The sequence below is a fragment of the Sugiyamaella lignohabitans genome, chromosome D, assembly GCF_001640025.1.
Source record: "Sugiyamaella lignohabitans strain CBS 10342 chromosome D, complete sequence".
Taxonomy (NCBI): Eukaryota; Fungi; Ascomycota; class Dipodascomycetes; order Dipodascales; family Trichomonascaceae; genus Sugiyamaella; species Sugiyamaella lignohabitans.
Window position 1 is genome coordinate 312466 of NC_031673.1, and position 24417 is coordinate 336882.

Below are 24417 nucleotides of genomic sequence, written 5' to 3' on the forward strand. Positions count from 1 at the left end.
TTGGCACGAGAAAAAGCGTTTTTGGCCCGAGTCTAGAGATATGGCGAGGAAGCAACTTACACTGCTAGCAGCGACGTTGAAAAGTCTGGCAGAGCTGTTTCTGAACATGTTTACTCTTGTTTAGCAAGTTTGTCGGTTTCGAAGTGAAAGATTTAGTCAATTGCTTGATTTGCTCGAAAACAATGAACTGTCTATACCTGTGAAGCAAGAATATTCCACAAGCAAAATGCACTATTTTTATATTTATAAGTTGGGGACCGGTTTGTCGGAATTGGGGGCCCCGCCGATCTCTCACTCTTTTGCACGGCTGGCCCTGTCTGACGGAAGCTCGACTGCAATACGGGTATTTTAACTCCCACAACCGCTTGCTCTGAGTACCCCACCAGCCATGCCTCTTTATTGGCTGCTGCTGCCGTTCTTCGGCATGGCGTGATAGAGCCTGTTCGTAATTATGTGGTAATATGACAAATTAGGCTTATTACTATTTCGAACCTCCAGCGGTCCAGAAAAACATGTCGTCGCTATCCCGATCCCTTTCATACATACAGTTATCAGGACGCCGATAACGGTCGTCTCTGGATAAATATTCACTCTCACCAATTTTTTTGGCTGGGGTGCAATGCCTCCGGGGGCTGGGGCTCCGCCCCAGACCCCGTGGCTCCTCTCGCTGCGCTCGAGTCGGGCATCGGGGGTGTCAGAATGTTAGGAAAGCACCGAGAAAGTGATAATTCGGGGACAATTGGGCATAATCTGGTGGATTTTTGTGAATGTTTGGTGGATTCTGCTGGGGTCTGGGGTTCATAATAACCTTCACGGTACTCCACCTTATCTCATGTAATCACGTGGTTTAGTAGATATTTAAGAGACATGATTTAGAGTAGGCTGTAGACAGGCATCTGAAACTGATTTTAGACTGATATAAAACATTATCTGGCATTTAATGTTGGATGGCCAAACCGAAAGCAGAACCTGATTTTTTTTCTGTTTTGGCTTTTTGTCAGGTGTTTGCGGTCATACCGAGACCATTTCTGGCCGTTATCAGTTAGCGACAAACCCGAGCAAGCTTGCGGTTCAGAGACGCACAATTGCATATCAGCCTTTAAAGGGTTGAAGCTCTATAAAGCAATGCAAGCTTACTAGCATATATATATAATATAGTGTAGTATAGTATAAATTGCTAATCAGCCCATTATCGATAATATATAGTGGATAGTGAATACAAGGCTGCTTCTCCATCACATTACAACATTGACGTCAGGCAATTTCTGAATTGAATCTATATGCAGAGAGAATTTATTGGTAATTGGAAATTGGGAATTGACAATTGAATTTTGAATTTTGACTTTTGAATTGACTTTTGAATTGAATTGAACTGAACTGATTTATTGATTATAGCACACACACACAATGTCGCTGGAAAAATTGGGCAGGAAAGAGCTTCTGAAGTTGGCAAAAAGATTGATCCCACCTCTCAGCGACACTTTCCACAAGGGCCAAGCCGGCCGCATAGCCGTCGTAGGAGGAAGTCAAGAGTAAGCACCAACACCGGACCCCACGATCCCAGCTGCTTGCGAAGCAAGCACAACCAGGTCTGGGCGGAGCCCAGCCGCCGGAGGCACACCCACCCACTAACTAACATCCCAGTTACACGGGAGCACCATTCTTCTCAGCAATGGCATCGACTCTGGTAGGAGCTGACATGTCACATGTTATTTGTGAGAAGTACGCCGGTGACGTGATCAAATCGTACTCGCCCAATCTGATTGTACACCCCTATTTATTTGAAACCGAGCATCTTCCGTCAGGTCACAGCATACAAAATGTAGTTGAAAAGGTGTGTTCAGTGTTGGATCGAATTCATGTCGTAGTAATTGGACCGGGACTAGGCAGAGACAAGACGATGCTGGAAACAACGGCAGCTATTATCCAAGAAGCTAAGAAACGCAAACTGCCCATTGTCATTGATGCTGACGGGTTATATCTGATCCAAAACCAGCCGGATCTGATTAAAGGCTACGAAAAGGCCATTTTGACGCCCAATGTAGTAGAGTTCCAACGGCTATGCAAGGCACTGGAGATCGACGACGCAGGGGGAGACGATCCGGCGTCTGCACCTAAAGTGTCTAAACTGGCAACGACGTTTGGCGGTCTGACAATCCTGGAAAAAGGTAAATTGGACAACATCTCCAACGGCCATACCACGATTTCGAACGATATCTCTGGCGGACCCAAGAGAGTCAGCGGACAGGGTGACACCCTTAGCGGGTCAATAGCAGCCTTTCTAGCCTGGCAACTGGCGTACGAACAGAAACTCTGGGACACTGAGCCTATCAAAGAAGCTCAAGACTCGCGAGACCTGACTCTCCTTGCGGTCTTTGCAGCCTCATCCATCACCCGCACCGCCTCGGCCCTCGCGTACAAAAACCACGGCCGGGCACTCCTCACCTCCGACATCTCGGATTCGGTCGGTGCTGCCTTTAAACAATTGTTCGAATGAATAAATACATTTTGTGCCCAGTCTGCCTCCGGCGGCTGGGGCTGCGCCCCAGACCCCGTGGCTCCTGCTTCGCAGGAGATGACTGGGTTCGTCGACGGAACGACTCGAGCGAAGCGAGAGGAGCAACCAGGGTCTGGGGCGGAGCCCCAGCCGCCGGAGGCACACCCCTTAAATAAGTTCATCTATCGAGTTACTATATACAGGTCGTTAGGTCGTGAGGTTCGTGAGGTCGTTACTTGCGTCGCTGGAGGAAGATGCTGCTGTTGGGCCGTTTGCGAGTCGCGGGTGCGATGGTTGGCGTGGTCGGTGGTGTGTCTATTTTGGGCTTTTTGCGATTGTCCGGTGAGTTTATTATGGCAGATTCTTGAGCGGTTTGCTTGGTAGGATGAGGTTTGGTGGCGACAGCTGGTTTTAATGGACTTACAGGGCCTGTTGGTCTGACTCTCGCGTTGAGGGGCATTGATAGAGGAGATGGTGTTGGTACGTTTCTCATGGCCGGGGGAGGAATTGATCGTGGTGCTCTGATAGCTCCTGGTATGCCTGGTGGTAGTCCGTTTATAGAACCCATTCCCATACTGGCAAATTTCGTGTTCCGCGATGAAAATAGTGGGCCCTTTGTTCTAGCAGAATTAAACGCTTTTTGGATCAGCCGCGATCCTGCTGGCGCTGAACTTGATGCTTTCCTTCGAGCAGCTGCTCGTAGCGATTGCGGATCTACTTCGAGGGAGGTGATGGTTCTTGAAGCTTTCTCTTGCTTGATCTTTTCGAGACTCTCACGTAGTCTCGAGCTGGCATTTTTCAAATGAGCCTCTTTTTCTTTATAGTATTGAGCATATGCCCTTCGGTTATGAGACTCGCTGACTGGCCTATCAGGAAAGTCGCGAGTTATAAACAGTTTCCAGAGCTCGTCAGATCTACTACGGATCTGAGGACTTTTCTTTTCAATATCTGACAACTGACGAGCACTCATTTTCCTCAAAATTGGAAACATTAAATCATACGGAGCAGTTCCAACATCTGTGATCACTACCAGTAGTTAGTATTATTATTATGCCTATAAAAAGTCCAGATCTGCTCCCCATACTATTAACATAGTATACAGTATGGTCCATTCATTCATAACTTACAGTGAGAAAATCGCAAGCACTGTCTTTTGGCCAGCTCAACGAGACTCGGGACACCACCCGCTCCTTTGTTTTCTGGTGGCATTCTCTATCGAGCTCCCGCGTAATGTATAATTTTCTATGTCCAAGCTTGATGAGTATTCAAGATCGATGCTCACCATATTTATATTTTAGTTTGCGTTTGACGGTCTGCAAGGCTGAAAGAGCACTCACGAGTGTAATTTAGGCATGTCCATCGTGGTCAAGATATGATAAAAGAAAAAAAATAATAATCCGGTTCATTTCCTAAGATATTCAGTGAGAGTAATAGGGTTGTGAATTGAACTTGGAGACCTGGATTATAGAAAAAGTGATATTTGGGGCTATAGATCTTTATAAACTGCTGGCCGAGAGTTGCTGCACTATGTAACGGTAAACGCAAGTCAGTATATTGAAAATAATGTATGAATTAATTATAAATATTATAAAACAAGTATTAAAAAATAAAATGTCGGCAAAAATAATAATAGAGCTGAACAAGACGTGTAATTAATCGAAGCTTGATTTTGAAAAAAGGGGTTGAGTGGAAAATAGAGGTTCCCCTGGAAATATAGAGAGATAAGAGATAAATGCAGGGTCCTGCAGTTCATTATAGCAGCTTGCATATTTAAGATAGCGATAAAAACTCCAACCTGTGTTCCAAAGTTAAAAAAGTTTCTATAGACTTTATTAAGTGATCCTACTACTAGAGTCTAATCTAACAGAAGAATCCAAGATGTTCAGGACCGAGCCCTTAACAGCCTTTCTTGCTTCACCCTCAATCACTCTTTCGAAGTCACAATTACCCAGAATATATTATAACAAAATAAAAGATCAAATAGCAAACATTACCCTCTAACTCCAGTACAATTACTTATTTCGAACCAGCATCAGCTGATTTCGAAGCATCAGCGCCGGTGCTAGCACCGCAGGCTTGTTTCCAGTGCTCTACTTCTTTCCACGCCTGAGCGAGTTCTTGCTTCAAAGCTTTATTAGTGGCCGATAGCTCGGAAATAGCTTGCTCAGTGAGCAGCTTTTCAAGCGTCAGCTTCTCCATATTACGCTGCTCGTTATCCTTAAGTTTCTTAATGTAATCAACTGTCTTTTGAAGGATTTGACCCTTGTGTTTCTCGCAATCAGGAACTATGGTAGCTAGTTCACTGATTCCCTTGTTAATAGCCTCACGTCGTCGTCTCTCGACCTCCTTGTGATTATCACGGCGAATCTTGTGCCATTCTTCACTTCCTGCTGATGGTTTAAACGAGCTATCACCCACTGAGATCGTTGGTTCATGGCCGTCAACACCTGCAGAAGCACTGCCATTTGGTCTGCTATGATCGTAAGGTGATGCTGAGGTTTGGGCCTGACGAGAAACCACTGAAGGATATTCTCCACCATTGGCAGATGCAGCAGCTGCTACCGCCGCTAATGCCGTGGCCATCTTATTCTCCAGCTCATTCGAGGCGTCATGGGTCTCACCCTGCTGGGCTTCAGTGGTTGGTACAACAGCTTCTGAAGCAGCAGTTTGCTGGTCATTCTTTAAAAGAGCATCGTCGATATTCGCAGAAGAAGGGTCTTCAATACGAGCTCGCTTTGATGGTGGTTTGTCCATTTCGCAGGTATTCTTTTAGAAAAAACTAAATCTTCTGTTAGCTCGTCATCATAACTACTAATTCTAGTTATGACAAATTTTGTAGCCGGATTCTGTGTCACATATCGAAGGCCATTTTACCATGGTCCAAGATGTTTGAGGATGGATGGATTGAAAAAGAAAGAACGGAGATGACGGAAACGGCGACACGGTCATTGCCACACAACAACGGCGTGACAAAGTTCAAAAAGTCCCATCATTCAACCTAAACACATTCAACGTCGACTTGGTTGATATTTCAAGAGCTCTTGTACTTCTTATCTGTTGTTCATATCTTCTGATCACGCGATTTTGTCATGTGATGAAACTTGCTTCAAACCCGTGTGATTCCCGTCGTCACGAGACTTGGAAACGGACAAGGACACAAAATCCTGACTAATAATTCCCACCGACACGTATAATTAATTTCCAATGATTATAAAACACTTACATTAGTATCAGTTAGCAAAAAATTACAATTCTTGCTTCGGTTTCGACTGTTTAACCGAATTCTGGTGTTGCTAGAGCCGCTGTCAAAATTCACGTGAACTGCGTGCGGTATGAACAAAAGAATGTAAGTGTTTCGAGCATCACGGGATCTGTGAAATACAAATTCTTTCTTGGGCAAGGGTTGAGAGTCATGCTGAACTGGAGCTACCAAGCAATACCACGTGGACATGGACGAATAGGTTTCTATAGACAAGTATAATCTCATGACAATTAATCAGGTGAATAGAGTATTTATTTGATGCTCTAAAGTGGACTTTTGAAGTATATCACTGGATATTATTGGTTAGTTACGAGGTCTAAATAGCGTCTATATGCATTATGTAAGACATACATATTCTGGTATTGGAACCATAACCCCATGCTCTTCTGTAAATGCATTGAAAACTTACAAAATTAGGATTTAAGTATTAGTTTTCAATGCTAGTATATAAAAAATCAAATCCTGGTCGAAAATGGTGTCAGTTTTACACGTCTGAAGTGTAGGTTCTGGTGAGATATTTCTTGTCAAAATTACGTTCAACAATTAGGCAATTAGCCTAGTCAGTTAATCCGCAATAGTTTAATGGCTAGAATCTCCGCCTGTCACGCGGGAGATCTGGGTTCGATTCCCAGTTGCGGAGCATCCTTTTTTTTCTCCTTTCCATTCTCTATTTTTGCTTCACACATAAATTTCAGACTTGAGCTGGCATCCGTGGAGAATCTCCTGCGAAGCAGGAGCAACGGGGTCTGGGGCGGAGCCCCAGCCGCCGGAGGCTCTTGAAGGCACCTACGTTTCAGTAGTAGGTCATCAACATTATATTTAAATATACATCAAAAGCTGTTGATAGCAGTACCCCGAGGAACGGAGGGGTCCCATTTGATGGTCAGGTCGTTGTGCATTTCGTTGTCTTCGATAATCAATCCTCGTTCGTTAGCCAAGTGGAGCACGCAGATAAAGCAGAAACTGGTAGATATTTCTGACATTTGCTGGGCGGGATATACTTGTTTGAGCTCTTTGGCAAGGTCTGTGAACTTGCGCTCTGTGAACTCGGCAGCCGGGGCAAGAGATGGTTTCCGTAGCGGCTTGCCAGTAGACGGATCTACATCGTCATCGTCCACCTCATCTATCTTCGGCTCGTTTGCCGTTTCGTCACTAGACGGCTCTGGCAGTTTCATAACAGACCAGATATTATCCTTGAGAAGTTTAACATTAACACGTTTGGCGAACTTCGCATAATTGACATAATCTGGTCTCGCCCTTTGGCCCTTTGCTAGTAGTTGGGTTGGTCCGTCTCTGTATAGAGATTCGCCAGCATCTAAAGGCAGACCATCATCTTCATCTCCTCCAATATCGGGAATACCCATTCCATCATAGTCATCATCGTTGAAAAAGTTCTGATTGTAGTCGCTGCCCGACTTGCCATCTTCTGGTTGTTGATATTGTTTCGCCCAAAAGTTCTCATCATTCTCTTGGATTCCTTCAGAATCGTTAGAAGTTTGGTTCCCAGTGATGGCTCCTCCAAAGAGCTTGTTACTAATAACATTTCCTTTGGGTTTCGAAAATAATTTAATTAGTTTCTTCGACGAGAATTGCCTATCATCAGGTAGTAAGTTATAGTCTTTACTTTTTCGTTGAGACTTTGGAAGATTGATATTTCCACCACTGGCAAACAGTTCAGATTCGTCAATAGCTCCTTCATCGCTAAGGAAATCAATAACCAACTGCTCTTTAGTCTTTTTCGGTTTCTTAATTTCTTTGCTTGTCTCTGTTTTGATTCCAGCTACGGTAGTGTCCTTCAATTTCTGAATTTTCCAGTGCTCAGGGCCAGCCCAGTTCTTTTTCAGAGTCTCATCAAAGTAGGAAAGGATATCTGTATCTCTTCCAGACATGACGTTTACCGAAGTGGCTCCGGTATATGGAATCACGGTGGTACTTCCCTTACCAACAGCAAAACTGGCTTCATCGTCATCGTTTGCAATTAGTTCGGGCATATCGTCATAATCCATATCGGGTGGAGCGTCGCCATAGCCGTCTTCTCCCAATGCCATGTCATCCAAAGATTCGGCAAAGGGTCGATAATCTGCTCTGTCTTTGATGCTCATTTCTTGTAATTCCTTCACAAGCTGGCTATTGAGGAGAGCTGGGTCGTTCAAGGCGTCGTAGATACCGGGTAGAGAAGGGCAGATTTCCAGCTCATCCAAATCGTCTAAATTAGAAAAGTATTTGCTTCTTAACAAATCCATGTCAATAGTATCACCTTGGAAATGTGGATTCAGCGTCTTGTCCTTGCTACTGCCACTGCTGCTGGTACTGGTATTGGCATCCACCTCGTCTTTATCTGCCTCTTCATCTTCATCGTCATCGCCGTCATTAGCATCTCCATCAAATACAACACGTCCGGTCTTGTCAATCATTAAACTATTCAACAACAATCCTTTGGCTCCACCTTCGTCGAAATCAGCACACATCTTCCTGAACAGAGGATCAATGTTGAGCTCCAAATCCAGTTTTTTGACTTCCAGTTGGGAATATTCTTCGACCAGAGTATTTTCAGCTCTGGGTCTTCTCTTACGTTTCTTGCTACTTTCCTCATCATTACCGTCTTCGTCTTCATGGCCTTCATCGTCGCCTTCAACCTCCTCGTCGTCACCACCTTTACCACGATTTTTCTTGGCATCAGCTAGACCACTCAGTAGCTTCCCGGTCTCAGTAGCGACAGAGTCAATACGAGAAGTGTAAATCTTGACACATCCATCTAAAGTATAGGAAGCTCGTTGAAAGTTGATACCATCACCATCTCTAAGAAGAGACATGTCATGGAAGTAGTCAATCAACGCAAAATTCCAGGAATTAGCAGCATTGATTTTCTGTATCATCCGTTAGTATCGAGAACAAATTCGACTCAAATCAAAAGAAGAACTTACATTATCCTTGACAAGCTTCATCCATTGTTCAAAATTGGCCAGAATTGGTGTAGTGCTCTCTGCCGCAGCGAGAGAAGAAGGGCCATGTCCAGCATCATTAGCTGAGTTGGTTCGTGAAAGTGAATCTCTTGCTTCGGCTGCAAAACTCTGACGTTTGCTTCCAATCTCTGAAGTTCGTGACCTTTTTTCTGCTTTGTCGTCATTTAATAAGGCTACTCTTTGTAAATTGTCACCCATTCTCTGAGACCGTCTTCTTGCGTTAGATATGGAACTGGGCGTAGCAGCACGTGAAGAACCTGTACTCGTAGGTCGAGAGTAAACTTCGTTCGGCATCCTCGGCTCGTGGTATTTAAGACTCTTGCACGACAAGTATTATTTGATTTGTAACCTATGAAGATGAATAAGAAAAGCCATGAGTGTTGTTTGGTTTAAACGCGCCATCTTGTTTACAACTCAGCCGTACCAACAGTTCTGACATTACATTTCGTTGTCACAGTAACCATCTAACGCGATTTTTAAAGGTGTCGATCAACGCATTTATCTCATGTGATAACCTGCAAGGTTCAAAGGCTCGGGATGATTAGAAATAAATCCGAAGCGACTGATCAATTCGAGGTGGGGGTAGTAGGGTCATTACAACACAACTGTAGCTTTCACATACTTAATACCGATTATACAGATTACATCTGGCGTACGACTTTTTCACCCTCACTGTTCATAATCCTACTTAGTTCGGGATACCATGTCATCTTCGTCATCTTCGACAATATTCTCACTAAACCAGGCTCTTTTGTATTCACCCAATACTACTATCAATCTCTCGTCATATCAAAACTCAATTGAAACACCGAGTTCTGACATTGGTTCTAGGATTGCTTCACATCACCTCAGATCGGTATCTGTGACAGGTTCTCTCGATGGTGAAATGAGTGTTAACGACAATTCGCTAGAGGAAATTGTGGTCTCCTTTCTTATCAATCATAAACCAAAACTATTCCCGGCTCTTCCATTTGGTATTAACGTCTTACTTCGAACCATCAATCAAGTTCACAATTGTCACATTTCTTCAGACGCTTTTGATAATGCTTGTTTGAATCTTGCAATGCAGATTCCATCTTCCTTTGTGGTGTCGAAAATGTGCTCTCAAAACGCCAGCTACTCGTCCAAATACCAGCTAGAATTTTATGATCCTGAAATGCTTATTTTGTGGTCCTCTTCTTCTTTATCCACTATTTTCACTCGCTCATCGGCTTCCTCATCAGGGTCTTCTACCTTGGACTGCTCGATATCAGTTATTGCAGATCATGACACCCCTAACCGCAATCTCAACGAGAATATTGCATATGCAGATAACTCTAAATTATATCAGACTATGCTTTCTCTCATTACAAATGACGACTCTTATTACGCACAAATGAGGCAGACTCTAGCCAATTTGCTATCTGAACCGACTCAGAGAAATATTCTCTACAAAGAACAGATTTTATCAGCTAGCTCCACTAAACCCTATGTTGAAATTTGCCCGTATCCTAAACGCAATGAGTGTTTACTGCAAGGCAGATTAGATTGTTTACGCAAGATCCATTTTGAGCCTGTTATCACTAGTAACACTGATGTCAGTATTGGAGATTGTTCTTATTTAGACACTTGCTTCAAAGGTAAAGGGTGCAAGTACGTCCACTATCGAATTACCTATCCAGATACCTTTCAAAGGGGTCAAGCCAGACAACCACAGGAAGCCAAACAAAACCAAGGACCACTGTTCCACATTGCCGAACGAGACTATTCAAAACCGAAGGTAGGTCAGAATATCTCAGAGAAATATCTTGTTTTAATTACTCGCCAAATACACAAGTGTTTACTAACTGGTCTCTTTAGACTTCTCCCCAGTGGATTTGCTGCGATATCAGGCGACTTGACCTCCGCATTCTCGGTAACTTTAGTGTCATCATTGCCGACCGTAAGTGCAATTGAACCACAAACCACAGACCTGGATAATCAATTTAATCTAACTGACTTCCAGCTCCTTGGGATATACATATGAATGGGAATCTTCAAGTTCCATCTGGGGTAATCACAGACGAGTATGTATTCTACCATGTCTGTCAAAACACAGAGTCCATATACTAACTGGCAGGGAAATCCTATCATTTAAAATCGACGAGATCCAAACCGAAGGAATTTTTTTCCTGTGGGTCACAGGAAGGGCACTTGATATCGGCAGACAGTGCCTAGCAAAATGGGGCTACACCCACATTGAGGAGATTATTTGGTGCAAGACCAACCAACTTGCCCGTACTATCTGTACTGGACGAACTGGTCATTGGCTGAATCACACTAAAGAACACGTTCTTATGGGGTAAGTGCCATACTAGCATCTAAGGTGAAAGACTGAAAAAAAAACTGGCCAGTAGTATAATGAACTAACTTTGGTCAGCATTAAAGGAGACCCAAATTGGCTGGCCAGAGGCATTGACTCAGACGTCATAGTGTCTACCACGCGAGACAAAAGCCACAAGCCTGACGAACTCTACGATATCGCAGACCGACTCGCTGGACCGTCATCAAGAAAACTCGAACTTTTTGGACGCCAGCACAATGTTCGCCCTGGATGGCTCAGTAAGTACCTATAAACCACCAACTTATCCACAGCAAATGCTAACCCCCATTTTAGCAGTCGGAAACCAGCTGAATGGTACTAAAATAGCCGATCCGGATATGGCTCAAAGATTCACTGCCTGGCAAAGGTCACAGTCTGCCACGATCTAACTTCTTTTAAGCTCAATAAGCGTTAGTTGAATATATTATTTAGGATATGGCGGTCTTCTGATTACATCAGAATCGATGCAGGGTCCACGCCGCGCGACACTTTACCGACTGATCTGGGCTAGGACATGTCCAGCATTTCCAGCACCCTTTCCAGCACCCTTTCCAGCACCCTTTCCAGCGTCATTCTGGAATCCTGAAATCGTCAGGGGAGAACTTCACCAACCACAACAGTATAACAAGCCTGCAGCGGACCGAACCTGAAACAAACCAATTGAACCATAAAGGAGGAAGACCGGATAATGCCCTCCGTGTAACCGTGACCGCAAAGACTACTGATACGTAAGTGGGTCAGATTGCCTCCGGCGGCTGGGGCTCCGCCCCAGACCCCGCTGCTCCTCTCGCTACGCTCGAGTCGGGCTCCATGATCCCAGCCATCTCCTGCTCAGCAGGAGCTATGGGGTCTGGGTCGGAGCCCCAGCCGCTGGAGGCCAAGCCCCCCTCCCATAAGCATCCTGGCTAACCAGAGTAGAGAAAATGGCTACACGTGGAGGTAGAGCTCGGATCAGAGCGCCCAAGAAGAGTTTGGCAGACGAGGCCAATTTCGATGTGTCGTGGAATGAGAAGCTGTCGCCTGCTATTAGAGAGATTTATGACAAGAATGCGTCGAAACGATCCTTTGAAGAGCTGTATCGAACTGCCTACTACCTGGTGCTCAAAAAACATGGCAAGAGGCTATATGAATCGACGAAGCAACAGATTAGGGAACATTTAGAGAATAAGGTGGTCGGGTCACTGACGCGGTATATTCAAGATCATGGCCAGAATAGTGGGTCTGGCACCTCTGTAGCTGCAGGAGGTGACGATAATGTCGATGGTACAATACGCGAAAATGGCACGGAATTGGCAACTACAGAAAATGCAACTAAAACGACGCCCAAAGGAACCCTGGACTTGGAATCAGTGCCTGTGGACTTTTTGAAGCAGGTGCGACGATACTGGGACGACAGCTGTCTGTGTATGAAAATGACGAGTGATATTCTCATGTATTTAGATCGTGTATATGTTCAGGACGCAAAAGTGCCGCTGATCTATGATGCTGGTCTTATACTGTTTAGAGATGCAGTAATATTCAATCAAAAACTGCCAGTGGGTTCGATTATCGACAACATCATTATAAACGAAGTGATAAATGAGCGGAATGGCCAGATCATTGACAGAGTAGCTATCAAGGCAACGGTCAATATGCTGGAATCTTTACGAGATTCTCATAATCCCCTATTTACAAGCCCTATTAGGACAGCTCAGAATGACGGACGGCCTTATGATTATCTGAAAAATGGCACTGATGGGCTAATAGATCTCGATTCTGGCTTCGGTAGTGTATATACAGGCGAGTTTGAGCCCAAATTCTTAGCCTCATCTGAAGAATATTACTCTACTACAGCTAGAAATGTACTGGAATCAACCCCGGATGCCCATGTATATATTCAAAAGGTGAAGTTTTGGCTCGAGGAAGAAGCTCAGAGATGTAACCGATACTTGTCGATCCACACTCTTGACAAAGTGATAACTCTCATAGAGGATGTGTTGATTACGCAACGTATCTCGGAAGTACTGGAACTACCGACAACTGGACTCGTGAGTTGGATCGAAAACGAGCAGTATGAAGATCTGTCTCTTGCTTATCAGCTGGTGGGCCGTGTGGACAAGACTTACAAATGCATCTGTGAGCTAGTGAAAAAGGACCTATTAATCGCAGGAAGGGAGGCCAATAACGTAGCCATTCGATCCAGCGAAGAGGCTAAAGCGAGCAAAGGACGACCCAAGGAGAAACAGGACGCTGCAAACCCAGCTTCTGGAGCAGCAGGAGCAGGAGCTACTGCCACTCTGAATCCGACTACTATTGCGATTAACTGGGTTGAACAAGTGATTCGACTAAAGGATAAATACGACAAAATTTTAATTCAATGTTTCGAGAATCAGCAGAACATCCGAATTGCTAATGAGGAGTCGTTCATTTTGTTTGTTAATGAAAATCCAAAGGTAGCGGAATTCCTATCTCTATTTATTGACGAGAATCTTAAACGAACCATTAAAGGTAAATCCGATGAAGAGATTGAAGATACTCTGGAAAAGGCAATCACGCTTTTTAGATATATTGCCGACAAGGACCTGTTTGAGACATACTATAAGGTGCATCTTGCTAAGCGACTGCTGAATGGCAAGTCGGTATCTGATGAGGTCGAAAGGAATATGATAGGAAAGATCAAACGTGAAGTTGGAACTGCGTTTACATCCAAGCTTGAAGGAATGTTTAAAGACATGCGTATTTCCAAGGATATCAATAATGAATTCAAGGCTGCTCAATCACAATTGCAGCAATCAGACTCTGGAAACAAGGGTCTAGCGGATATCCAAGTAAACGTTTTGACATCGACGTTTTGGCCCAGTGGTATTGTAAATACACAAGCCAAGTTCGTATTACCTCCCGTTGTCGACGAGGCCAAGCAGCGGTTCGAGAAGTTCTATCTTGGACGGCATACTGGTAGGGTCCTAGCCTGGAACATGTCCATGGGTACAGCAGATATCAAGGCTCGTTTCAAGAAGCGTACACATGAAATCAATCTGTCGACTGTTGCCATGGTGGTTCTGATGTTATTCAACGAACTGCCGGAGGGACATTACCTCACCTATGAAGATATTCAGAATACGACAGGCATTGCAACCAGCGAGCTAACGAGACACCTGCAGTCGATTGCTGTAGCACCTCGTACGAGACTTCTTCGTAAGGAGCCAATGTCTCGAGACGTGAAACCGACTGATAAATTCTACTTCAACGATAAATTCGAGTCACCCATGGCACGAATCAAAGTACTCGCAGTGTCAGCAAAGAGCAAAGCCGAGAACGATTCTGAACGCAAAGAGACACTTGACAGAGTAGACCAGTCTCGAAAGTACGAAACAGATGCTGCAATTGTACGTATCATGAAATCGCGACGAACACTCGAGCACGTCCAGCTCATTGCCGATGCGACCCGCCAGCTCTCCAGCAGGTTCAAACCAGACCCCATTCTCATCAAACAACGAATTGATGCACTGCTGGAAAGAGAATATCTCGAACGAGACCCCGAGCGACGTAATGTATATAACTATCTCGCGTAAATCGACCTATTTATTGCTGACTGGACACTGCCTCCGGCGGCTGGGGCTCCGCTCCAGACACCGTAGCTCCTGCTTCGCAGGAGATTGCTGGCACCGTCGACAGAACGACTCGAGCGTAGCGAGAGGAGCTACGGGGTCTGGGGCAGAGCCCCAGCCGCCGGAGGCAGGTCCCGATCACAGGTGAAATCCCGGGTATATTGGAGTTATACAACTAGAGATGCGACGACATTCTCCGTTTAGATTGTTTCTGGAACTGGCGTTCACGGCGAAACTCCTGGAGGAACCGACTGCGTTCTTCGCGCCAGGTGTCTTCCTGGCCGTTTACCTTGTACTCGTTGCGCATGAACCGGTGCCAGCCCGGATGGGCAGAGACCCAGGTCTTGCCCTGTTTGATGGGCTCGAAGTTGCGCGACTTCCAGGATGGAGCAGGTCGCTTGGTGAAGTAGCAGCGTTGCTTGAGTCGTTCTTCGGGTTTCTTGGAGAATATGCGGGAGCTGAATGCCATGTTATGCTGTAAATTGGGTGGTGGGGATCCTGGTCCTGAACTCGACGAAACTGGCGGTCCATGATATGTGGCATCCAAAGGGTACAGCAGCGAAATCAGCTCATCTTCTTCAGGTGACTCTGGGATGAAATACACTCCACTGTTAAATAAAGCGGTAGTGGACTCTCTCGGGTCTATTGACGATAACCGGCGATTGTTAACGTGACTGAAGCTAAGAGATCGACTTGCTCGTGAAGGTGATGGACGTCCTGATCTTGGAGGGGATCCATTATGGCCTGTAAAAGACGACGACCGACGACGGATATCAATTGGTTGAGTCGAGGGGCTGAACACACTGGTTGATGTCACTGTGTCAGAGTTCCGTCTGTGAGTGAACACCCTTGGTCTTGAGTTAGTAGGAGACACAGCATCCAATATAGGAGATGAGGGTGGAGAGGGAGTTGCATTAGCATCTCTGTATTGTGAACCGGATAGAGAAGTTCCATTAGTAGTAGCAGCTGCTAGAATTCTCTCTGATCGCTGATTCTCCAGTTTGGCTCGACGAATGAAATATGCCTGCTCAGCATGATGCTTGATCCTATCAGAATGCTTATTTTGAGATATTATGTTGGCAAGAGCGGTTGGGACCCTGGGCAGTGAATGCGGGTTTCTGATCAATCTCTCAGCAGCCGAAGTTGGAATTGGCGATAGTGAAGACATGGTGGTATTTTTAAATGTGTACTGGCCTCAGTAATAATAATAATAATAATAATAATAATAATAATAATAATAATAATAATAAACAATAAAAAAAAATAAAAAAAAAGGTCAAAGGGGTATTGCTAATAACAAAAAAAAAAAAGAATACTATCGTGCAGGGGTATCAAAGGGGTATCAGAAATGCACACAGATAGAGCCAGTAGGAAGGCTATGTTGGCCGTAGCAGCCGACTTAACCTCTACTCAGTCAAAATATCGGGTCAAAAATCAGATCAAAGAACAGATGAATACAGTCCTTTGCCTCAAGATCAAATCAGTGAATTAACAACAACCAGGCCAGAAGTCACAGATTAATTTCAAAGAGAGCAGATCAGGTTACTTATGAGCGTCAGCTAGGCGATAACAGATTGAATCGGAGTTCAACAAATTGTGGTGATGATGCAAATAAAGGTCAGTAAGGTGGATTTATAAACACTCTTCGAAGATTTTCAGTCTGAACCAGAAACCAACCAATCGCTCTGACACTCAACAGAGGCAAACAAATAAAGTTTAGCGATAGCCCACCCAATTTCGACGAAGGAATATATCAAGCCAAGCCCCTGAAAGGTATTGCTACATGAATGTTAGTAACAAGTATCTACCACGAATATACTCAACACGATCCCATACATGAATTAGCGAACCTATCACAGCACCCCTATTCAATGATTATCGATTATCACCCCATATCTACTACCATGACCCATCATCTGCAATGCCAAAAAGATCCAAATCACTCTACCAATGCAAAAAACTCATATCCCACCAAGTCAAGCAGTTCACAACAACTACCCAGCCATGTCTCAACATATCCATTATGCCGAAATGTCCCGCAAAAGCTCGATACCCAGCAGCCACATTTTGGAGCCCAGATGGCATGAACCTACTACTTACACCAAGCTGCTAGCCAGCCTCTTTGCTCAGGTTTACGGAAATTACAAATCAATTTTACTATGAACCAAAAGTATAATAACAAGCGCAGTGACAAGAAACAACCGTTGAGTAACCAGAGCTATCTATCCCCAACTGCGAGAGCCAGCAAACATGTGTGGCTTATACTACAGCCCAATCATATGCAAATGACTAGCACATTGCATTACGTCACATGCACCACGATGATTATTTATCGTGCATAACCAGCCCGAAACAGCATCTGTACCGTGTCTCTAGGCAAGATAACGGGCTCCCTGCATCAGCGTTATCGCCATTTCCACTACTCAACTCGTATGTTCCTGTCAGAGCAAACAAATAAAGTTGGATCCTGTATTTAGATACTGATCTGTTCCTTTATTTGATGACTTTTTTACTTTTCTCGGGTTCACACCTCTTCCGAGTCTGGGTGTTGCCTCCGGCGGCTGGGGCTCCGCCCCAGACCCCGCTGCTCCTCTCGCTTCGCTCGAGTCGTTTCTTCGGGGATTCCAGCAGTTTCTTTGGAGTCAGGAGTAAGGGTATGGTTGGGAAATACGGCTGGAAAATAGCGACTTTGGGTCCATAATCGTGCATTGTGAGCATGCTCTGGCTATCACCTATACTACTTACTACTCTATGAACCATCCTGAACCTGAAAAATAATAATCTCGTAATACACAAACCAAATCAGACGAAAACGAAACGGAGGCTGGAATACCGTCTTAAACGTAAGCGACCACAAAAATTTGGTTATTTGTAAACTTGAGCTGATCGGAGTCCAAGACTATGTCCCAGACTTGATAACTCTTCTTGCTCTGCTGGTTCTTAACTGAGAATACACAGGCAATCAGAGAATGTCAAACTATTTCATGTCGTCTGGAATACGGAATATTCCTCAAATTGCCTCGAACAAAGGGTCTGGCAGCTAAGCCTTCACAGCCAGCAAACCCAAAATCCAGTTGCAACCCAAAAAGCACGCCCACCACAAAATCAACTGGGAACCCCACGCACGACTCGAGCGAAGCGAGAGGAGCCACGGGGTCTGGGGCGGAGCCCCAGCCGCCGGAGGCAGCAGCCACCCTCGACAATCACCCCAGTACCAAGGACCAGAACCACAGTCCGATAAAAAGAGCAGAAGAGGGTAGCACAGAAGGACAAAGATTCATTACATTTTCATTTGGATATCCAAACCTACGATTTTTTACATTCCAAGAATAAAAACAAATAAACAACAAACACCAGTTTTATATAAGAAATGTTGAATATTCGACTTAGTTTCTCTTGCGGAATCTACGCTCGGGAGCTTGTTGAGAAACGTGGACAACAGAGACAGGGAGCTTGGCGAAACCCAAAGTCTTGAGGAGGTTGGCGGTGTCGGCGTCGACTTCAAGGCCGTTTTCGGTTTGAGAGACATCAAGGGCGGAAACCTCAGGAACGTATTGATCTCTTCTCTCACGCTCTTCTTCTTGGAGCTTGAAAGAGATACCTCTGACAGGACCCTTTTGGATACGCTTCATCAAGTGGGTGGTGTAACCGGCAATCTTGTTTCTAAGACGCTTAGAAGGAATGAATGCAATTTCGTCAGCAAGACGCTTGTTGGTCTCGAAGTCGAGGGTGAGCTTGGGGTAGTAACCCTCAATGATTTGCTTAGCAGCACGCTTGACAGTCTTAGTTCTAACACGACCCATTTTTGTTGATTAGTTGAAGATTTCGGTTGTACTTTCGTAAACTGTAGAAACGTTCAAGTACTTGTTCTGGCTATGTTGCACTGGCTGCTACTGTCTGCCCTTCGTGCATGTTGAGTCCCTCTGTGAGTCGATGAAAATTTCCGCGTATATTACAGCACTGCCGATCGACCGTCGTGAAAACCTGGAGTTCGCTTTCCCAAATAGGAAACTTCATATCTCTCCTGTGACTGTGGCACACCTGCTCTGCGCGCTTAAAAGCATATAATGACCCTCTTAGAGACTACCTCTACAGTCCCCCTCCACGACCCAATCTGGGCCCTGCCCCTTTTTCAAACTCTCTATAGAATTCTTGTACAAAAAAGCCATTTCCGTAACCCATACAAGACGACCCTTAACCCCCAGAAACTCAGTCTTCTCCTGTTCTTATCTCTCCACCCCTGCACCATCATCCTGCAGGGAGCATGCACCTCCCGGTCCCTGCATCCTCCTCTGCTCCTTAACTCCCCCCTTTCCAATCTCCTGGCTCTTCAAACCCACTCTCAAACTGGCCATTTCACTCGGAGGCGCTCTACTCGGGTCCCATCTGCCGCCAAACCTCTCCCGACACTGGCACTGGGGGTTGGGGTCTGCCTCCGGCGGCTGGGGCTGCGCCCCAGACCCCACTGCTCCTCTCACTACGCTCGAGTCGTTCCGCCGACGGTCCCAGCCACTCCTGCGAAGCAGGAGCCACGGGGTCTGGGGCGGAGCCCCAGCCGCCGGAGGCCGTCCCCGACCCCCTGAGCCCCCACCCCGATATATGGAATATATGCTGCACGTCGGGGGTGGAAGTGAGAGAGGCGCGTTGGAGGAGGGAGGAGGTGAAGACAGGTATCGGCAGCAGCGAACAGAGCAGCAGCGGAGCAGAGTTAGCGGAACGGATCGAATCGCACCGCAGGTGGCATTGACATTGGCAATATTTTGGCATTTGGTGAGTCAATTGGACCGCAAATTATTTATTAGTCAGGGATTTTTTTTGAGGACAGGTGCTCATTCGTCAGCAGTGTCCGATATTCAGACGGATTATTAATAGAATATCACAGTTCAGAGTGGACTCAGAAGTGGTATCAGTTGGTAATCGTCGCGAAGTGGCTATTCGGACAAAATAAAAGGACAATATAGACAGGAAAAGACAGGGTCTCGATTGGCATTTCGTGATTCTGCTGTGTCTAGAACGAGTACGAGGTTAAAGTACAGTGTTGCTCGGAGACAGGGTCTTGTCGGGCCGAGAATCGCGTATTACTGATCTATGGACGCATCGACAACAGCACGAGCTAGTTTTTAAACTCGCAACAGAAAATAAAAATGACAGTGATTCACCGCAAAAGTGCGGCCAATCCACTAAAAGCGGCGGAACCAGGCGTGAAGTAAGTATTGGTCGGGTCCGAACATGTGTGATTCATGTCCGAGCTAGCCTTACCTGTAAGAGCAACAACCGAAAAACAACAACGGTGGGCTGTTAGATTTCGATTTCTTCGGCAGCTGCGAATGGTTCTTTTCACCTGATTCATGTAAAACAGGCTTTGAAAAGAACCCCCAGGTGCCGGACTCCCCACCAGTTTTCTTCACAATTATCAGATTCAGGCAGTCTATCCGGCTCGTTACAGTCTCATTCCCTACATGCCACACCTCCCAACGCCCGACTCGAGCGTAGCAAGAGGAGCCACGGGGTCTGGGGCGGAGCCCCAGTCGCCGGAGGCAGTACCCCCTTCCCCGGAATGGAAGCGATACTAACCGATAACCAGATTCCACTGTGATATATGTTCATGCGACTGTACGAATCTCGTTCGGATCCGGTGTGCAGAATGCCAGGATTATGATTTGTGTGTGCAGTGTTTTTCGCAGGGTGGAGCATCAGGAACACACCAGCCATGGCATGATTATATGATTGTGGAGCAGCATGCGTACCCTATTTTCGACGATGATTGGGGTGCTGATGAAGAGCTGCTGCTGCTAGAAGGAGCAGAGCTCCAGGGTCTTGGTAATTGGCAAGATATCAGCGACCATATTGGAGGAAGATCTAGAGAAGAGGTGGATGAGCATTATAATAAAGTGTATCTACAGAGTGCAACATATCCATTGCCAGAAATGAACAAGAAGTTCAATATTAGTCCAGCGGAATTCGCAGAAAAGAAGCGTCAGCGGTTAGAAGACCGACGAAAGAATGCACCAGCTCTGCCAATTCCAAAACAAAAGCCCACAGCGTCGGTTCCTGCATGCCACGAAGTACAAGGTTACATGCCAGGACGTCTGGAGTTTGAACAAGAAACAGAAAACGAGGCGGAAATGAGTGTCAAGGATATGGTATTTGATCCGGAAGAACCGTCACAGGAAGTCAATTTCAAACTGACTATTTTGGATATTTATAACTCGCGGTTGACGACTCGTGCCGAACGCAAACGAAGCATCCTAGCCCATGGATTACTTGATTACCGCAAGAATGCTGGTATTGAGAAAAAACGAACTAAAGAGGAGCGTGATCTGGTTAATAAACTGAAACCGTTTGCACGAATGATGACTAGAAAGGATTATGAGATGCTGACCGATTCAATGCTCACGGAACTGAGGTGTCGACGCCGGATTGCCGAGTTACAAGAATACCGACGCAACGGTATTCGCACACTAGAAGCAGCAGCCAAGTATGAACGTGACAAGGTGACAAGAATCAATGCTCTCAACAGAGCAGGTATCATACTCGGTGGAGGAATGACTCCGTCGAGCAATAGCACTATTTTGAACAACAGTAATATCATAAATGGAACCAGTTTGACCCGTAATTCACTGGGCTCTAAACCTGGTACTCCCGGGCCTCTAAACAGCACTAGTTCTATCGACAGTACTAGTACTGTTAACGACAGCACCAGCAGTACTAATGGCAGCAGCAATGTCAACAACACTGCTGTTAGTGTCATGTCCCCTCTTGGATACAAGTTCTCTCCGTCTGTATTCACCAATATTTCTGAATCCGAACGGTCGAGTCCATTTGGCAGTCTGTCGTTGCCAGGAACCTCGTCCTCTACCGCTCTTAACGGTGGCAGTGGCAGCGGTTTAGGCAGCACCGGCGGTTCGGTCACTCCCACAGCCACCACCAATGGAACGACCCTGAAGATTCGCAAGTCCATCAGCATGACCACACCTCCACTAGACATCTCGCAGGCAGCAGACGTGGAACTCCTATCACCACAAGAACAACTTCTCTGCTCGCAGCTCCGCATTCTCCCCAAACCATACCTCGCAATCAAAGAAACATTATTCCGCGAGCTGGTACGCACAGGAGGTATCCTCAAACGCAAAACAGCCCGCGAGCTTATCAAAATCGACGCCGCAAAAACTGGCCGTATCTACGAGTTCTTCCAGAGCCAGAACTGGCTGTCCTAGTCACACACCTCTTATTTATTGTAAAATAATAATATTCGAACACCCGGCGTGACATCGGCGGCTGGGGCTGCGCCCCAGACCCCGCTGCTCCTCTGGCTTCGCTCGAGTCGTTGCGTCGACGGTCCCAGCCATCTCCTGCGAAGCAGGAGCTACGGGGTCTGGGGCAGAGCCCCAGCCGCCGGAGGCAGGTTGTCTACCGTTTGTGTTGTACAGAGTCAATTGGCGTTACTGGCGGGGTATGTGGCTATGACATTGTCGTCCGAGTCTACGAACTCGAAGTTGTAGCGACTGAGGTAGAGTGGGATCGCGGCCAGCTGGTTGCCGTAGCGGGTGGCATTGTCGTAGAGCTCGAAGAGTGGGACAGCTAGCAGTTTCATGTTTTGTGGTACGGAGAGTACTTTGTGTTTCGGCAGGTGTATCAGGAACATCTTTTTACACTCTTTGGGTCGTGAGATGTGTGGTGGGATGAACGGGTACATGAATGTCTCGAAGTTGGGTCTCCACCATTGGGTGATACAGTCGCCGATTTCCCATTCTGAGTTAATAGGGTCACTGGCATGTTCTGAATCTTTCGCTGGTGCTAACCTCTCGTTCAGCCTTTGCTTGAATCCAGTTATCTCGTCCTGGTCGGGCTGGATATAATCGCCTGGCAACTTGAAAAATGTATTGGCAATTTGCAGGAGAAGAACGTATGGATGGCCATGTTCATGGCAGACAAGTATCCCTTCGCAGGTCCTCCTCATACCGCTCGTTTCATACTGCTCTTGTAACCGCTGAAGCCTGCCAGTAACAGAGTTGTCTTCTTCTGGTTGTGCTTCTTTGACATCGAATGTGTAGTTTGACACCGGGTACAATCTTATTGTAGGTGCCTGTTTCTCTGTGAATGGTTTTGGTAGTGGCGGTAGAATCGTCGTTTTTCTTGCTGTTTCAGTGACTGTCGTCATTTGTGAAATGGTGATATCAAGAATATCCTGATGCGATTGCTATGTGATTGCTGTGTGATTATTGAGATGAGTATGTGACTTCAAGATCAAAGTTCAACTTCAACTTCAAACACCAGCTCAAAATACCATCCAATTTACCTAAGAAAAGAAGGATAGGAATGTAGTATAGCTGTAAAATGTGTAATAATGGTGAACTAGGTGAACTGGGAAATGCTGCTGGTGTCAGAACTAGACGTTATTGAATCTGATAAAATGCACAAATGTGAGATGACCGCTTTAGTGTCGAGATAAATTAATAAAAACCACCTATGTTATCGTTTCGGTAGATATAACGTTTTGGGTTCTGGGGGATATATACAGTATCTTGGCGTTAACAACTGTGTCACGAAGGTTAAATTACCTATTTACAATGCCTAATTTCTATCAAACAAAGTTATTATTCACTGTCGAGAATATTATTATTTGTTTTTTATCCTCTCTAGTAAGAGAACCTGTCTGTTACTTCCTAATACGTGTTGAATAACAAAATTGTTTCAATAATTGCAATAATAAAATATAGGGTATGATTCTACCCTTCCATGGCTTGAATTTAATGCCCCGAAATGATCTCTTTAGTCCCGTCTGTTGCCGTGCCATGGAACTGGACTTGGAGGTTGAGGTTTAAGGTGCTTTTGGGACAATCCAGGGGTGCAGCGGAACTAGCAGTAGCCCGCAGCACGTCGCTGGATCTGAAACGTCAACTGCTGCTAGAACTGCGTGTACTCTTGTTTATTCTTAGAACAATAGCATGAATTCTCAAGTCTGTACTTTAAACAACAAGTAACAAGTATCATCATAGAATAACTCCAGCTTCGACACAGTCGCTTAACCCTACTAATAAGAGCGGAATATCGACTAATTGACAACGAACCCAGAAAAATATCCCAATTCAATTGTCTGTAACTGTTGCATCACCATCTCATCGATCATTCATTAGGTCCGACAAGAGAGGCACCACACAAGGAAAATAGCATATTACAGCTAATAATTGAGGATATAGTTTCTCAGAAGAGAAGACAACTACACAAATATTAGAAAACTAAATCTGTATTCTCGCTGTGGTCAATTGCATTGAATATTGAATCTAAGGAACACGTTGCTATTTACATCCAGTGTTGTTACGTAATTATTACACACTATTGTTTCTTCGACCGGCCAATCAACAAAAAAAGCCGAATTTTCGGTTAAGCATTCATTATGTTATTAAAGAAAATTCTCCCTTTATTGGCACTGGCAGTGGTATCTGCTCATGAAGTGGAATCGCATGATTCCGGTATTTTACCTGGAGATGATGTAGCGGCAGGAGAGGTGGTCGGATCAAACTCAGGAACCACCAAAAGTGTCACAGGCTCGTCATCCTCACCACACGAGGAGCCTCAACTGCTGCCACAGATGCTCCCGGGCCAGAATCTCCCAGTCAGTTGCATTAGCAGACACATCGACACCGGCGAGCACAAGTTCGACATAAACAGTAAGTACCTGCTGTGAACCTTGGAATCAGGTCCAAACTTCACACATATACTGGACACCGAGACGCCCCGACTCGAGCCCAGCGAGAGGAGCCACG

At 45.5% G+C, this 24417-nt stretch overlaps 10 protein-coding genes and 1 non-coding gene across 11 annotated transcripts; 5 read left to right on the top strand and 6 right to left on the bottom strand.

The window, feature by feature from the left end:
- Nucleotides 1-1672: 1672 nt before the first annotated feature.
- On the top strand, nt 1673-2497 carry AWJ20_4706 (NADHX dehydratase; the record flags this gene model as incomplete). The annotated part of the gene is made up of 1 exon (XM_018881795.1): nt 1673-2497. The coding sequence occupies one exon, from the start codon at nt 1673-1675 to the stop codon at nt 2495-2497; it is 825 nt and encodes a 274-aa protein (XP_018736238.1).
- A 232-nt stretch (nt 2498-2729) lies between these two features.
- AWJ20_4707 (uncharacterized protein) lies at nt 2730-3467 on the bottom strand (the record flags this gene model as incomplete). Its single annotated transcript, XM_018881796.1, has 1 exon — nt 2730-3467. One exon carries the CDS (start codon nt 3465-3467, stop codon nt 2730-2732), a length of 738 nt encoding a protein of 245 aa, XP_018736239.1.
- A 1046-nt stretch (nt 3468-4513) lies between these two features.
- CBF1 (Cbf1p) lies at nt 4514-5251 on the bottom strand (the record flags this gene model as incomplete). The annotated part of the gene is made up of 1 exon (XM_018881797.1): nt 4514-5251. The coding sequence occupies one exon, from the start codon at nt 5249-5251 to the stop codon at nt 4514-4516; it is 738 nt and encodes a 245-aa protein (XP_018736240.1).
- Nucleotides 5252-6327: 1076 nt separating this feature from the next.
- On the top strand, nt 6328-6399 carry AWJ20_4709 (the record flags this gene model as incomplete). The annotated part of the gene is made up of 1 exon: nt 6328-6399. It is a non-coding gene; the product is annotated as a tRNA-Asp (tRNA).
- Nucleotides 6400-6589: 190 nt separating this feature from the next.
- On the bottom strand, nt 6590-8572 carry BRN1 (Brn1p; the record flags this gene model as incomplete). Its single annotated transcript, XM_018881799.1, has 1 exon — nt 6590-8572. One exon carries the CDS (start codon nt 8570-8572, stop codon nt 6590-6592), a length of 1983 nt encoding a protein of 660 aa, XP_018736241.1.
- An 853-nt stretch (nt 8573-9425) lies between these two features.
- Nucleotides 9426-10727, top strand: IME4 (mRNA (N6-adenosine)-methyltransferase; the record flags this gene model as incomplete). The annotated part of the gene is made up of 1 exon (XM_018881800.1): nt 9426-10727. One exon carries the CDS (start codon nt 9426-9428, stop codon nt 10725-10727), a length of 1302 nt encoding a protein of 433 aa, XP_018736242.1.
- A 1259-nt stretch (nt 10728-11986) lies between these two features.
- Nucleotides 11987-14614, top strand: CUL3 (cullin CUL3; the record flags this gene model as incomplete). The annotated part of the gene is made up of 1 exon (XM_018881801.1): nt 11987-14614. The coding sequence occupies one exon, from the start codon at nt 11987-11989 to the stop codon at nt 14612-14614; it is 2628 nt and encodes an 875-aa protein (XP_018736243.1).
- Nucleotides 14615-14825: 211 nt separating this feature from the next.
- On the bottom strand, nt 14826-15818 carry AWJ20_4713 (uncharacterized protein; the record flags this gene model as incomplete). The annotated part of the gene is made up of 1 exon (XM_018881802.1): nt 14826-15818. The coding sequence occupies one exon, from the start codon at nt 15816-15818 to the stop codon at nt 14826-14828; it is 993 nt and encodes a 330-aa protein (XP_018736244.1).
- A 2218-nt stretch (nt 15819-18036) lies between these two features.
- On the bottom strand, nt 18037-18453 carry RPS17B (ribosomal 40S subunit protein S17B; the record flags this gene model as incomplete). Its single annotated transcript, XM_018881803.1, has 1 exon — nt 18037-18453. One exon carries the CDS (start codon nt 18451-18453, stop codon nt 18037-18039), a length of 417 nt encoding a protein of 138 aa, XP_018736245.1.
- Nucleotides 18454-20373: 1920 nt separating this feature from the next.
- ADA2 (chromatin-binding transcription regulator ADA2) lies at nt 20374-21867 on the top strand (the record flags this gene model as incomplete). The annotated part of the gene is made up of 1 exon (XM_018881804.1): nt 20374-21867. The coding sequence occupies one exon, from the start codon at nt 20374-20376 to the stop codon at nt 21865-21867; it is 1494 nt and encodes a 497-aa protein (XP_018736246.1).
- A 215-nt stretch (nt 21868-22082) lies between these two features.
- On the bottom strand, nt 22083-22811 carry AWJ20_4716 (uncharacterized protein; the record flags this gene model as incomplete). The annotated part of the gene is made up of 1 exon (XM_018881805.1): nt 22083-22811. One exon carries the CDS (start codon nt 22809-22811, stop codon nt 22083-22085), a length of 729 nt encoding a protein of 242 aa, XP_018736247.1.
- Nucleotides 22812-24417: the final 1606 nt, after the last annotated feature.